The sequence below is a fragment of the Bubalus bubalis genome, chromosome 8 (genome assembly GCF_019923935.1).
Source record: "Bubalus bubalis isolate 160015118507 breed Murrah chromosome 8, NDDB_SH_1, whole genome shotgun sequence".
Lineage (NCBI taxonomy): Eukaryota > Metazoa > Chordata > Mammalia > Artiodactyla > Bovidae > Bubalus > Bubalus bubalis.
In genome coordinates, this window is record NC_059164.1 from 102,800,457 (window position 1) to 102,817,198 (window position 16,742).

At 42.2% G+C, this 16,742-nt stretch overlaps 1 protein-coding gene across 4 annotated transcripts in view; it reads left to right on the top strand.

The window, feature by feature from the left end:
• Positions 1-16,742, top strand: part of TBXAS1 (thromboxane A synthase 1) — a 173,922-nt gene that overhangs the window by 31,157 nt on the left and 126,023 nt on the right. For all 4 annotated transcript variants that reach the window (XM_006078778.4, XM_006078775.4, XM_006078777.4 and 1 more), the window contains exon 2: positions 14,374-14,467. In XM_006078778.4, the coding sequence (XP_006078840.3) occupies positions 14,374-14,467 (94 nt within the window). The remainder of the gene's footprint in view (positions 1-14,373; positions 14,468-16,742) is intronic.

Genomic DNA, 16,742 nt, shown 5'->3' on the forward strand with positions numbered 1-16,742 from the left:
GTTTTTATTTTTACTCTTAGTTTTTCTTTATGGAAGCGGTAATGGTTTTCATTTATGGTCCTGACATAAAGTTACCTTTTATTTACGTCTATATCAAAGAAAGTGGGAAGCAAGCGCTAGCCTAGGTGATTTGCAGATATGGCAAAAATTGTCAACATGTTGTTGATTTAGGTTAACCTCTTAATGCCAACTGAGATTCATTGACTCAACTCTCCTGCCCTGGCAAGGTGAGAGAAAGCTGGAAAAGTTGGCTAATTCTATGCACTACAGTAACCAACAACTGGATGGCATGATTGTTTGTAAACTGTAGTCTTTTCTTTAAAATACTTATCTGTTTGGGTGGTAGGGCCCCCAAGCCTGGCTTAGTGGTGCCTGAGACAGAGGCTGAGTGTGTGGTAGCTCTGGGCGCCCCTCCCCGCCCTTCCCCGGCAGCTGGCTCATCAGTTTTCTCTAAACAGGAAGCCTTGAGAACCTCAACCTCCACCCCAGACACTTCTTATTATCAAGCACACTCCAAAAGACAGTCATCTGTACACAATAGAAACTGGTGTGGGAGCTGAATAATGTCCTCCAAAGATGTCCACATCCTAATGTTCAGAACCCGTGAATGCCACTTTACACAGCAAAAGGGACTCTGAGGATGTGCTTAAGGGTCCTGAGATCAGGAGAGTATCCTGATTATCTGGGTGGACCCTCAGTGTGATCAGAAGGGTCCTTATAAGAGGGAGGCAGGAGGAGTCAGGCAGAGGGGTTGATGTGGTGTCTGAGAGCAGAGACTGGAATGGTGTGGTTGCAAGCTCAGGATGCAAAAAAATGGATGCTCTCCAGGAGCCCACAGAAAGAACCAGCCCTGCTGACATCTCAGCTTCAGACTGGCAAGCCTGATTTTGGACTTTGGGCCCCAGATCCGCAAGGTAAATTGTGTTATCTTAAACCAGTACGCTTGTGGTGACTTGTTTTAGCAAAACCATGGGAAACTAAAGCAGCCACGGGAAACTAAAGCAACCACGGGAAACTAAAGCAGCCACGGGAAACTAAAGCAACCACGGGAAACTAAAGCAGCCACGGGAAACTAAAGCAACCACGGGAAACTAAAGCAACCATGGGAAACTAAAGCAGTTGAGAGAGATTAAACAATTCCTTAATTTCTGATAGGATTCATCACGTTGGTCCTTTATGTAAGGTATCACTATACATTTAAAATAATTCTAATTACAAGAGGTTCAGTTAACACATTTTAAAATCCATTTAAGTTTTTGAATCGGCATCCACGTGGTTGAAATCTCAAACATAGTATCATGAAGTATTACCAAAATAGAGTGAGACATCTTCTTCCTGTTATGGCCCCTAGACACTGTTTTCTACTGAAAGGAAACACGGTTTCTCAGGGAGATGGCTGATTCAGGTCTAGGGCAAGAAATGTTCAAGATGTACCTGGAACAACTTGTCATTTCAGAAAGTGGGGAGGCTGTTCTCCCCAAAAGTACTCAGGAACAAACTTATACGTGCTCCCCCTAGCCAAAGATGGGACAATCTGATGAATAGAAAAATCATGGCAATGGATCAAAACACATCAAAATACTCTAAAACACAGTCATCTGTACACAATAGAAGTTGGTGTGGGAGCTGAATCATGGCAGTGGATCAAAACACATCAAGTAAATTTAAATTCATGAGTTCATAATGATACAAAAATAGCATGTGTACCCAATGTAAGATGCTACAGAATCAACTCACTACTTCGAATGCTAACAGTAAAAGCAAAGAATCAAGACCGATCCTACTTTTCTCATGTGACCTGTCCCTAGCAGAGGAGGGAAAATTCATAATTATTCCAGCTGGTAAATGGAAAAGGAATAACATGACTTTGCAGTCCCTGGTGCATGAATGGATTCAGGTGATAATCCTCACAGCTGCTCAGGTCATAATAAAAGAGACAAGTAGATTATGAACCTCCTCTGGTGTAGTCTTGAAGAAAAAGCCTCTGGATCAGTGGTTCCTAAATGTGGCTGAACACTGGGAACACCTGAGGCTCTTATAAAAATTCCAGAGCCCAAGTCACACCCCAGGCAATTAAGTTACTACCTGGGGGTATGGGTAAAGGTGGGGATGGGGTGAATGGGACACAGGCACCAGAAGTTTTTCAAGCTTCTCCAGGTGCAGACAGATTCGGAAATCAAGGGTTTAGATCCAGCTACGGGGGCTTCCCGGAGAGGGCAATGGCAGCCCACTCCAGTACTCTTGCCTGGAAAATCCCATGGGCGGAGGAGCCTGGTAGGCTGCAGTCCATGGGGTCACTAAGAGTCGGACAGGACTGAGCGACTTCACTTTCCCTTTTCACTTTCATGCATTGGAGAAGGAAATGGCAACCCACTCCAGTGTTCTTGCCTGGAGAATCCCAGGGACGGGGGAGCCTGGTGGGCTGCCGTCTATGGGGTCGCACAGAGTTGGACACGACTGAAGCGACTTAGCAGCAGCAGCACAGGGGCTTCCCTGGTGGCTCAGATGGTAAAGAGTCCACCTGCAATGCAGGAGACCCAGGTTCAATCCCGGGGTTGGGAACATCCTCTGGAGAAGGGAATGGCAACTCACACCAGTATTCTTGCCTGGAGAATTTCATGGACAGAGGAACCTGGCAGGCTGTAGTCCACGGGGTTGCAAAGAGTCAGGCACGACTGGGCGACTAACACTTTTACTTTTCACTAGGACTGAAGAACGGGTTAAACTACACCATGGGAGGCAACCGGCAGAATTTAGACTGTGGGAAACCCTATGAGATACCACCTGGCTTTGTTGTGTAAAAAATGCAAGGCGGAAAATGGCTGTGGGGGGTTGGGATTGGAAGGAGGATTTAAAGACTTAAAGATACTTACAAGACATCTGACCCAGTTCTAGTATCTAGTCAGTATGTTTCAATTTCCTCAATTGTCTCACAATTTTTCTTTGTAGTATGTTTACTGAGTGAGAATCTAAAGTCAGATGACCCAATTCAAACTGTAGACCTTAGATTCTCACTCAATAAACATACTATAAAGAAAAATTGTAGGACGACTGGGGGAATTGAAACACTGACTATCTATTTGAAGATACTAAGGAACTATTGTTATTTTTAATTCTAATAGTAATACTGTGGTTATTTTTGGAAAGAGTCATATTTTAGCAAAGGGGTACAGAAATATTTACAGTCGGAATGATGTGATGTCATAGATTTGCTTCAAAAAAAGTCTGGGCATGAGGTGAGTAGGAGTGTAGAGCTGAGACAAGATTGGCTACCAGTTGATAATTGTTAGAATGGTAGGTACATGGGAATTCATTTTACTCTTTCGTCTATTTTTGCACTTTCCACACTAAAACATCAAACGAAACATCTCCTTCCTGCCCACTGTCATCCCCACTGTTCCTTCCATCTGTGCAACTGGTAACCTCTTCAATTAACTCCTTATTTAGACTTATAGAGATATTTTTAATAAACATAAAAGCTAATATAAATAATGTTAGGTTTTTTTCTCATTTTTTTTACATAAATGGAAGCACACTGAACTCAGTTTTCCGCATCTCACTACTTTCATGTACTAGCGTATTTTGATGACTTTCCATCTCTGTTGCATAGCATATTATTGAACGGATGCATCATAATTTATTTAAACAGATGGGCAGTTAGGTTGTTTCCAATTTTTTGCTGTTATAAACATGTTAAAAATAAATACCTCTGTACATATTTGTGTAAAAGTATATGTGTAGAGCAAATTCCCAGGAGCAGATTTGATGGCTCAGTGGATAAATGCATATGCAAGATGCTAGCAAATAACCCTGGCTTATACCAGGGTAGAAAGAGAATAGATGGAGAGAAGTGGGCAGATATGGAGATGGAGCTAATTTGAAGATGGAGCTAAAATTATTTGCTGATAGATTGTTTGAAAAATAAAAGAGAAAAATTAAGCATGTCTAAAATCAGTCAGCTTCAGATAAGTTCTGCCTGGGTAGCAACTGACTCCCTTCATGCCCACAGCAAATCTCAGTGATTTACACACTCAAATATTTATTTCTTGGTCATGCTAAACATCTGTCATGGACCACTTCCTTCTTTACTCCTCATCATCTCCATTGCAGGACCCAGGCTTCAGGAACAGCTCTCATCTGGGAGACTACAGGCCTCAGGGCAGAGAGAAAAGGACAAAAGGCTCATCAAGTGTGGCTCTCAAAGCTTCCACTTGGATGTAGCACACATGGTGTCTTTTCATGATCGGTTGACCAAAGAAAGCCACATGATCAAGCCTTATGGAAATAAGGTGGAGATGTATAGTCCTCCAATTGGGAAAGATTGTCATGTTTTAAATAATTACACACCCCACTAGTGAGAAAGATCCCACCTGCCAATGCAGGAGACCTAAGAGATGAGGTTTTGATCCCTGGGTTGGCAAAATCCCCTAGAGGAAGGCATGGCAACCCACTCCAGTATTCTTACCTGGAGAATCCCATAGACAGAGGAGCCTGGCGGGCTACAGTCCATGGGGTTGCAAAGACTCAGACACGACTGAAGCGACTTAGCATGTCAGCACGCACCACGTCTCAAAGGTTTCTGGCTTGAGCAATTGGTGGGTTGTGGTTGTAACAGTGATATAGAGATGAAAGAGGAGATAGAGTTCTAGGGAGAAAATTGAGTTCAGATTTAGATATAAGTTTAAAACGCCTAATAAAACCATGATCACCCAGGCATTTTGGATACTAGATGGGTAGACAGCATTGCATTTCCAGGTTCCCCTAATGTTGGGGCTAGAACTTCCAAAATGCTCCGGTGGGTGACCCCACTGTCTTGAGACCCAGGGGCAGCTGTACTGGTCAGTATCCAATCCACCAGGCTGGCTCGGAGAAGGCAAGTTTAGGCAGGACCGGCCAGGGCACAGTCAGCTCTCTATATTACCACTTTAAGAGCCCCAAACAGTTTCCTGGTTTTGAACTCAATGCTTCTGCACACACCTGTGTGACTGGAAATCAGTAGAATTTTGAGGGACAGAAGTTTTCAGTATGTTCAAGAACCTTTAAAGCCATGATAGCTTTGACCAATCATGTAATGACTTGAAGTCTAACAATTTTAAAAGTCATATGGTAAAATGCTTCATATGCCAAAGATATTTATGGTAGAATTCTGTATTGAATTGAAATATATTGAATTGAAAACAATTTACATGTCAACAACAAGGGAGTGGTGATGGTTTAGTTGCTAAGTCATGTCTGACTCTTGTGAACCCATGGACTGTACCCCGTGAGTCTCCTGTGTCCATGGGATTTCCCAGGCAAGAATACTAGAGTGGGTTGCCATTTCTTTCTCCACAAGATCTTTCCGACCCAGGAATCAAACCTGGGTCTCCTGCATTGCAGGTGGATTCCTTACTGATTGAGCTACAAGGGGAGCCTAACAAGGGAATAAGCAAGCAAATTATGAAATTTAAAACATGCCTAATAAACATCAAAAGAGTGCAGCCAAGGTGATGTCTGGATAGAGATGAGTTCAGTGGAGAGAATGGGGCTAGAGATAGCAGCGTAGAAGTTATTGACATATAGATGGTGTTGAAAGTGATGGGACTAATTGAAGGAAAGGAGCCAGAAAAGACTCTGAGGACCAGCCCCTGAGGTAGGAGGTGTGATGTCATGGAAACCAAGAGAAGAGAATGTTTCAGGAAGAAGGAAGTGTTTATCTGTATCAAAATGCTGCTGAGAGCAAGTGGAAAAAATAAAAACAAAACTAGCTAGAAATTACTTGAATGACAAGATCAAAACCTTGGACAAGTGACAAGTGACCCTGACAAGGCCACTTCCACTTAAGTGGTGGGTGCAGAAACCTAGTTGGGAAGATGGAAAAGAGAATAGGGTATAGACGAGGAAGAGAACATGGCTAGATGACGCTTTTAAGAGGTTTTAATGGGAAGAAAAAAAGGAAAATAATGAAAGGGCTGGAATCACAGGAGTCTGCTTTACTTTTCTTTAAAACAGAAGACACTAGAATATGTCTGTATACTGATAGCAGTGATCCAGAAGAAAAGGAGAAATAGGTGCAACTGAAAAAAGAAACAGTTGAGAATTCTGAGTAAAAGCAGAAGTGAAGCACTGGCTTTAGAAAGGCAAAGACGCGCTCTCTCTCATTATGGTCATCAGTTAATTAGTATCTGTTATAATTATACCTTTGGTTTCTAAGAAACCTGCCCTTGTTCTCATGCAGTGGTTTGTCAACAACACCCTACCTTAGAGGACGGGAAGAAACAGGTCAGTAGGGTTCACACGGCACCTGTTTGAAATGTGGCAGACCTGGGTTCATCTCTGCCTCAATCTCTTAGCAGCACTGCCAACTTGGGGGTGCTAATTAATTTCCTTAAGCATAAATTTCTTAATCAGTGATATAAGCAGAATATTTATGCCTACATTTATATAATTGTTGGAAGGCTCATAGAGGAGAATATATAGAGAGTTCTTGGCATAATCTCTGGTACATAGAGAAGGTTAAAAATTATAATAATGGTGAGTGTGTGTGTTAGTCGCTCAGTCATGTCCAACTCTTGGCAACCCCATGAACTGTAGCCTGCCAGGCTCCTCTGTCCATGGAATTCTCCAGGCAAGAATACTAGAGTGGGTTGCCATTCCCTTCTGCAGGGGATCCCAACCCAGGGATTGAACCCAGATCTCCTGCATTGGAGGTGAATTCTTTACCATCTGAGCCACTAGGGCAGCCTCTCTTTGTTGATATAAATGTATTTTTCTTGTGCTGTGACAAAATTGTTGTCAGACTAATAACTCTAATGAGCAAACTTCGGGAGACAGTGAAAGACAGGAGAGCCTGGCGTGCTGCAGTCCATGGGGTCAGAGTCGGACACAACTTAGCGACTGAACAGCAACAACGTTTTTGTGGTTCTTCTATTATTGGAGAAAGAACTGCACATCAGTCAGATATTTGTGTATTTGTTCAGTAGTCCTCTATTTTTTTTTCCCAGAAGAGTGAAGATTGTCAACAGTCTCCTTTCCTGAGTCTTTGGGAACAAACTATAATGACTGTTACTTAATTTCATGGATAGGGTTGAACAGAATTGAAAAACAATGGGAAATTCAACTCCAGAGTATCTGTCCCACTGAGTTTTGCCTGTGTACATCTTACAGCTTATTTTATATTCAGAAGTCTCCTATTGGGATGCAGCTATCAGACAATGAAAGTGGTATGTTTCAAAATGCATGGGGAGCAGCCAAACAAGTAAGGAGAGGGAGATTTATATTCTTAAATGCATTTATTAGAAATAAGATAATATTGAAAATAAGTGAGCCAAGTTGTTAAGAAGCTAAAAGAAAAAAAAATAAAGAACTAAGAATAAACCCAAAGAAAATAGTAGGAAGATCATAATAAAAAATGAGCATAAAATTATGAAACAGACATAAAAACAGCAAAAAGAGAAATGTAGAAATGAGTGACAAAAGCAAAAAGTTGGGGCTTTGAAAAGATAGACAAACCTATAGCAATACTCCTCAAGGAAAACTTTTCCAAGCAAACTAGGAATGGAAGGAATGTCCTTTATAAGGGGTGCCTGTTAAAAATCTATGGCAAAATCTTACACTTAATTTTAAAACATTAGATACATTCCTATAGAGTCAGGAACAAGAAAAAGATGTTCTCTCTCACTGCATCTTTTAAACATTGTACTAAGGTCTTAGCCAGTGTGATAAGAAAATGAAAAGTGAGATAAAGGGATTAGGGAAAAAAGAGAACAAACTGATATTGTTTGTATAAAATATAACTGTCTGTGTAAGAAATTAAAGAGAATCCACATGTAAACCAGAAGAACTGATAAGAAATTTTAGAAGGATCTTGATTACAAGACTGACGTAAAGCACAAATGATGCTCCTACACATGAGCAATAAAAATAACCCAATATATGTAAATAGCAAAACACTCTCTGTGCACAAAAGTACAAAATGTTACAAAGGACAGAGAATGAGTTGATGTAGAGATATATACATAGATGAGAAGACTCAGGGTTGTGATAACATTGGTACTAATTTATAAATTTAATGCAATTCCAATAAAAATTCCAAGAGGATTTTTCATCAAACTAGACTAATCAATTCTAAAATTAATGGGAGAAAGTAAGATATTACAAGGTGTTACAGACTTATAATAGTTAAAATAATGAGGCACTGGGACAAGTCAGACAAACAGTCAGAATAGATCAGAGCTCCGATATTCCTAGGGTGTAGGGTGGAGCCAGGGCTTCCCAGGTGGCATTAGTAGCAAAGAAACTGCCAGCTAAGGGAGGAGACGTAAGAGTCGTGGGTTTGATCCCTGAGTCAGGAAGATCCCCTGGTGGAGAGCTTGGCAACCCCCTCCAGTATTCTTGCCTGGAGAATCCCATGGATAGAAGAGCCTGGTGAGCTACAATCCATAGGGCTGGTCGCAAAGAGTCGGACATGGATGGAGGCAGCCTTATAAACCAGTGGAGAGAGGGGTGGGTCTCTTTGCCAACCCTTAATAGAAGGGCACTCAGCTGTGGGGCAGGATTATTTTTCCCAGGGTCCCACTGACATGTTTTCTGATGAGCCACCTCTTACTATAGAACCTGTCTTAACACATCACCCTCTGATGATTGCTTTGACTTCTCAAGTACCTGAAAAGGATGTACTCTGAGTAGATACATCAGCATCTTGTTCCTGGAAAAGGACACCTGCTCTTATAAGTTAATGAACATTCTGCTTTGCAGTTTATAATCTTACGAGCTTCTCTAACTGCTACTGACTGACACATGAGTGAACGCACACTGGATGGTTTCCAGTCCTGAGGGCAAGGTCTTAAGGGAACGGGTCTCAAGAGAGGGCACCAAATGTGAAGATGAGGATGTGAAAAAAGAAATGAGGCACTAAAAGAGGAACTGAGACGATCTTATAGAGAAATTCTATTTCCAATGAACTCCGGTCCTGAGACATGACTGAAGAAGCAATTTGTATACTAACAGTTCCTTTAAGTGTCGTTGTAGGGGAAGAATGGGGGAAGGAAAAAGAAAACAATTCAAAGTCAGCTAACAAGGCTGCAGCTAGTTATTTGCTAAACAAAAGCTGTTCAGAATTCATCTGCGTGTCCTCCTCTCCCTGCCCAAATATGTGCTTGGCATCAGCTTGCAGTCACCTATTGACGACTGCTCGTTGCCCAACTAATTCTTTAACCAATCAGTGTAGCACAATTCTGCCTAGATAAACTGTATCTGCCCCCTAGATAAACTGTAATGGGAATAAGGGGGAAAGATAGGGGAATTTCAAAGTTGGAAAATATTTTTGAAATTGGAGGAAAAGCAATGGCAAAAAACGTTTTCTCTCCAAAAAAGTACAGACATCGAGATGTTGATACATGGATGTGTCTACAAAACTCGGAAGAATTAAATGAGAGTGTTTGGTGAAATGGATGTACACTGACACTGAGACTAACTGGGACAAACTTTCTGGAAAACAATTTGGTATTGCACGCCAGTGCTTAAAACCAGTGACTCAGGGATTTCAGAGCCAGAAAAGCTTCATGTGTAAAATATTGGAAGAGTTTGATGTATAGAGTTGTAGTGGCCTAACTTAACTTAGCTGAAAACATCCTAAATATTTAACAATAAAGATAGTTTAGTAAACTTTGATATGTCCATAAGAGGAATATACAACCATAAAAATAATATTCATAAGGGACTTATAATATGGAGATATCTTCCTTATGTTGAATGGAAAAAGTAGAAAAGTAAAGAAATAGAAAAAAATTACAGAGACAAGGATCTCAAATACATAAAAATATACTCAGAAAAAATTTACAATTTTAATAAAATGGGAATAGGCTTTCTCCCTGATATTTCTAGCTCCTTTGCCCAAATTTCTGTCAAGCATTTCAAGATTTATTTTCTGGAAAGCTGGCAAATCTCATCTTCTGCTCCTGTGTCTTAAAATCTTTTGAAGAGCCAAAAATATAAGTCCTTATCTAATAAAGTTTCCCATGTGGCCACACAGCCTTTTATGGAAACGCTGGCTAAGCCTTTAATGGCTGTGTGTGTCACAAGGATACTGTAACCATGACAAAGGCCTTTTCTTCTCCGGAGGTGGGACAGGTGGGTTACCTGGCACCCTTGGGCTTCGTCTCTTCCAGGCACACCATGATTTTTATCCCAGGAAATTTGCTATTTGCCAAAGGAATCTTCCACTATTTCAAAAAATATCAGTAGCCTCCGAAATTTCCAAAAGCAGCTCACTAAGTAGAAATTCTTTGATAGGGATCGTGAAGACATAAAGAATAGACTGAGGGTCTGTGGCTCCCAAAAGCACAGAAGGGAAAAGCCAAGTCCTCTATGGCTGCGGCTTAAGATACACAGTGAGGGAAACTTGTAGAGCAGACCACGGTTTGACTCTTTTCTGCTTTGGCTCTAATGTCAGCTTTCCTGGTAGTTCAGATGGTAAAGAATCTGCTTGCACTGCAGGAGACCCAGTTTCGATCCCTGGGTCAGGAAGATCCCCTGGAGAAGGGAATGATAACCCACTCCAGTGTTCTTTCCTGGAGAATCCCATGGACAGAGGAGCCTGGTGGGCTACAATCCATGGGGTCGCAAAGAATCAGACAGGACTGAATGACCCTCACTTCAATTCAGCCAGCTCAGTCATCTCTATAATACATCAGTTTAATAGTTTAATTTATCAAAATATCCCTCAGTTTATTATGAGTGGCTTTTTTTGGCTAAGCAATTGGTTGACCACTCTTGTTGAATACATCAGGAAAGGCCTTTGTCTTGCAGAAGACAAAATACTGGGGAATTTCTTATGTTGAAAACAATCCCAAGCGGTTCCATGTGTTTTTTTGTTTTTGTTTGTTTTTTGAGAATGGACAGTAGAAGGATCATCACTGATCCTGCAGGGTTTGAATCCTTGGGAATAAATGACACTTTGGTTGTAAGCATAAAACCAAAGAATGCTATTTGAAGCTACTGCATATACTTTCCATTGTCATTTTCCAAGTTAAGTATCCTTGATGTAAACAATGATAGACGTTCAAGATCATACTTGCATTAATTCCCGTCAGAGAAGCTGTTCTAAATATCGCAACACGGCAGCCACATGATGGCTGAATGTTATCTGATTTACTAGCATCCTGGGCCACCAGAATTGTTTTTTTTTTTTTTTTGGCTTCACCATGTGGCATGCAGGATCTCAGTTCCTAGACTAAGGATTGAACACATGCCTCATGCAGTGGAGATACGAAATCTTAACCACTGGACCACCAGGAAGTCCCTGCCAGTTCTTTACTAATAGCTCAGGACTTAATGGTATAATCTGAGACAAAAAAGAAATTTCTTTCAAAATGATAATTTTTAAGGTAACAGGAAATTTTTCAGAAAATCTTTTTTCATTGACTCTAAACTCATTTATGGGTATTCCTGGTGTACCAGTTTCCTATTAAAACTGGTGTACCAATTTCCATATTAAAATTAACTAATTACATTTGCCATATTAAAATAACACAAACTGGGCTTAAAACACCAGAGTTTGTCTCACAATTCTGGAAGCCAGAAGTCTGAAATCAAGGCTTTTTGCAGAGTTATGTTCCCTCTGTAGGTGAGAATCCATCCTTCTTTTTCCTAGCTTCCAGTCATCTGCTGACAACCTTTGGTATTTCCTGGCTTGCAGCCACGTAACTCCAATCTCTGCCTTTGTTATCACATGGCAGTCTCCCTGTGTCTCCATGTCTTCACGGAGCATCCTCCTGTAAGGACTCCAGCCATAATGGCTTAGAGATCCACTCTACTTCAGTATGACCATCATCAATCCTAAGTTGCTTCAATCACATCCAACTCTGCAGCCCCATGGACTGTAGCCCTCAGGCCCCTCTGTCCGTGGGATTCTCCAGGCAAGAATGCTGGAGTGCCTTGCCATTTCCTTCTCCAGGGGATCTTCCCAAGCCAGGGATTGAATCTGCATCTCTTTCATTGTCTGCACTGGCAGGTGGGTTCTTTACCACTAGCACCCCTGAGAAGTCCCTCATCTTTAACTAATTACATTTGCAACCACCCTATCTCCAAATAAGATAGTATTTTGGGAACAGGAATTCTACTGATTTTTGGAGGGGTGACACAATTCAACCCATGATTCCTAGAGTCCATGGATTCTGGGTTAAGAACCTATTGAGACTGACATAGGGGAGTCTGGGAGTGGAGAATATGAAACATGGATGCAGAGAAGGAACTGCAAGCAAGACAAATGGAGCGCACTTTGTAATTCTGCTCAGAAGTCTGGAGGCAGTGATCTCTCACTGTTGATTTTAGTGCAAGGTCTCTAGTTACTGATGGCAACATTTGGCCCATTCCTAGCTGAAGACGCTTCAGTTCTATACTTGACTCTGGGCTGCAGAGTGAAGTTTATGGTTATGTCCAGAACATTCTCTGCTGATGCCATATGTTTGGAAATGTCTGAATTTTGTGCAGAGACACACAAGCGGTATTTTTGTAAGTGGAGTTACATAATTAGGGCATGGGCTTGCATGATAATTAGCATGTGTAATTAGGCACAGACTTCTTGTCCTTTAATTAGACAATCAAGACATCTAATTACAAAATTAAGATGTAATTACGTGGCCTAAGATCGACATATTTCTTTCTACCCATTAGAGATTACATTTTAGAAAATAATTCATAAAAATTGATGAAAAAAATGAACTAGAAACCAGATCTGAGGCCGTTGAGGGAAGTGTTGAGTAGATGGGTAAGTCACCTTTGGTCTTTCATCTTAAGTGTGAAGGGGGTTATTTAAAACATCACAGTCTACTTGAAATACTTTTACACACTCTGCTGTCAACCTTTGGCATACACACTAACGAAGAGGAATGTGGGCATGACGAGTCCATGTAATTCACACGAGGCTCTTGAGTGTGGTTTGTAATTACCCTTGAACGTGGACTTAAGTGTGATGTCCTGGGGACCCATTCAAACCCAATAGTGCAGCCACTCAGAAGAAACCTTGGTCTGGAGAACTGGGAGGAGAACCCACCTTCCCTTTTCACCCTGGCTTGATTCTCCCTGTGGCCACTTTAAAGGTAGCAACATTGCTCAAAGTAACGCAAATCAACAGTTAACCTGTTGTCCTTTCCCTGAATATTTGAGTATTCGTTGCAATGTGCTTAACTGCTCCTTATTGGACTGCAGGCAAGAAAGGGAAGGTCAGAGTCTACAGCAAACATTCCATCTTTCTAATGATAAGTGAGGCTTGGAGCTGCAGGATTTTTCAAGTTCCAGTGTTCCTATGAAGTCTGACTGAAGGCATATTCTTTATATTTTCCCTTGCTCCGATATTGAGATTTGGCTGATCTTTGTATGATGCTAAACACCCAGTTTGATTCATTAATTTTTCTGAAATAACTGAACTTTTGACATAATTGGCTGGCTGATTAGGGATTACAGCCATATGCCCAGGTTTTTCTAAGCTAGTTCTGACTTTCACTGTGTTATCCCTCTGTTCCCATAAATTGTCGAAATATCCTAGTAATTCCAATGTTTTGACAGCAACACTGCACTTCTCAAACTGTTGCTTTCTCCTGGAAGGTGGCACATACATCTGTGGGGCCATGTTTCCTGATTTGGGGCTAGAAAAATATGCTTCCCATATGGTCTCAGGCCATGAAAACAAAGACATAGAGGGTTTGCAAGTGGTTGGTGATGAGGTCTTGTTCCACAGAGTGTCCCCTCCTTCCTTGTTTTTTTTATTTTTCTCTATTAGGTCATGGAATGTGATGAGGGATAAATTATGTGCAGGGGTCAATTTGACCAAGAAAATCCACAGATTTGTGCAGGGAACTGATTTTTGCCATTGTTACTTTTTTCGCCTCACCTTGCAAGAGAATTGTTGATGGTAGATTTAAAGGTTGAGGAGCTGACATGGGCAGAGGTGCAGCTTTTTGGAGGTGGGGTGGAGCCATGCTGTGCGGCTTGTGGAATCTTAGTTCCCTGACCAGGGATTGAACCCAGACCCTTGGCAGTAAAAGTGCAATCATAATCACTAAACTGCCAGAGAATTCCCAAAGTGAAGTTTTAAATACTATTTATTGACAGAAATTGTAGGTGGGGAAGGGGTGTTTGGGCTACATCATATCTAAGGGGACTTTCAGCTAAGACATCTGAGGATGTCTTAATCTCTAGCCTGTTAATCAGGAGGAATTTACTGAGCTCATGCCACTCGCACACCTCAAGGCCTCCACCTCGTCAGTCCTAAGATGCTGTCACCTGGAAACTTCTCCTACCCTCACATCTGGAGAGCTCAACAATTCTGATATCAGATAGGGCCAAAAGTGTGAACCTGTATCTCAGTTTTTAAAACGTGCTTTTTTCCCTCAGGTACTCCACATCAGCGTTTTCAAGACTAGAGAAGTTGGGCATCAGACATCCCAAGCCTTCTCCTTTTATTGGAAACTTAGCATTTTTCTGCCAGGTAAGGGTTGCCTTCCACTGTCTTCTGATATAAGATGCTCTGAGCCCAGAGCAGCTTTACCCACAAAGCATTGCTTCCATTCAGGTCGCCCACACTCAGGGAGGTCCGTGTGTGAATTGCATCAGTTCTTGTGTGATGAGAACGATCCATCACTGATCACTCATCAACACATATAGAGTCCTGGTATCCTGGCATTCATGCAAAAACCCATTTAATGAGTATCTAAATGTGCCGGGCCCTGGAATGTGGAACAAGTAAAAGTTGCCCATGCCCTAGAGCTAGTGTGGGTGGTAGACATGGTAGCTGCGGTTTGTCCTTCAGAGGAGGGGGAGATCCATCAGGGCTAGAGTCATCCTGGAGGACTTCCTGGAGGAGGGGGTCTTCAGGAGCGATAAGACACAAAGACAAGGAGACCCACACCAGGTGGGAACAATGATGTGTGTGATGGCACCATATGAGAAACAGGGCATAGCTTGGGGAGCAGCCTGGACTAAAAAGCAGAGATTGGGGAGCACCAGGGAACACTGCTGTGAGAAAGAGAGAAGAGCAGGCTTCCCAGGTGGTGCTAGTGGTAAAGAACTCACCTGCCAATGCCGGAGATGTGAGAGATGTGGGTTCGATCCCTGGGTTGGGAAGATCCCTGGAGAAGGGCACAGCAACCCACTCCAGTATTCTTGGCTGGAGAATCCCATGGACAGAGGAGCCTGGTGGGCTATAGTCCATGGGGTTGCAAAGACTGAGCAACTAACACTTAGATCACTGACAGTTCAGAAAGGCAAGTGAAGAGCTGTGCATGTCCCAACACTGGTGAGTAGGAGGGGGACACCAAAGGGGAAGATTTCTCTGTAAGATTTAGAGCAGGTCTGTAGAATCCAACAGTTGTTGAGCCCTGGCTGTGAAGCAGTGAGGACTTGGCCAGGGTGGAGATGAGAGTGAAAGAGAAGAACTTTGGGGGCAAAATTAGTAACTCTCATGGTGACTTAGGCGAGGAGAAGTCAAGGCAGAATGAGTCAACTCATCTTTAAGTTTGGAGCCAGACAACAGGGAGAATGGCCTGGAGTCCACGAAAATAAAAGGTCGGAGGTCAGCTGGTTTAGGGAGGTGCCTTTGATTTGCCAGAATGACTCGAATGCCCTCTGGGCATTTGGAGATAAAGTCCTGGGACTTTATCTTTGCAGGTTATTTTTGTTTTTCACATTGGGTTTTCTCAGAAGCCAGATGATTTATTCTGCCAACTCCTGTGGGGGGTGCTGCCACCAGACCCAATATTAGGAGGCTACAGATCCTACATGTGAAGCCACTAAGCCAAACAAAGGCAGGAAGGACTAAATTGGGGCCAATCCCGATAACACCCCTCTAAGATCTCTTTAGGCTTTCCCCACCCCTGCCACCGGAAAGGCTGGCCCTTGGCGTCAGATAGAAAATAACATACGCTGTTTCTGTCCCTTTTCTTTCTCATCAGTTTCTCTTCTCTTCCGTTCTGTCCCTTTCTCGGTTCAACACCCCTTCCGACTGTTTATTGTTGTTTCTCTCTTCCCAGTGTTTTTTTTTTTTTTATTTAACACTTCCTTCTCTCCTTTCTAGCTCAGGGGTGGCCAGGCCACAACTTTCAGCCCACAAACAGCATCGCAGCAAGGCTCCCCATCAGCTCCGTGAAGCAAGTGTGAAGGCATTTCTAAGTGTCAAAACACAACAACAAATCAGATAGGAGATTAACGCAAATCCATTTCACAAATTTCTGTGGGGGAAATGATCAGTTGCATTCAGACTTGACTGAATTAATTCAGTATCAACATGTTGAGTTAAACCATATCCCTGTCGATGTGCCGAGCACACTGTGCCTGCCTTTGGCTAATTTCCACATATGTTCCTTTTTAGCTGCTCACTCTCATATGGGCAAATCCTGCCAAGTTCTTGCTAGAACATAGTCATTTCATTGACTGTTTTTATAGTCATGTGAGCTTTCCTTGGTATTAATATATGGCAAGCTTAGATGGAGGTGGAGCTATGGTTTTTCCAGTAGTCAGGTATGGATGTGAGAGTTGGACCATAAAGAAGGCTGAGCACTGAAGAATTGATGCTTTTGAACTGTGGTGGTAGATAAAACTCTTGAGAGTCCCTTGGACAGCAAGGAGATCAAACCAGTCAATCCTAAAGGAAATCAACCCTGAATGTTCATTGGAAGGACTGATGCTGAAGCTCTAATACTTTGGCCATCTAATGCAAAGAGCCAACTCATTGCAAAAGACCCTGATTCTGGGAAAGATTGAGGGCA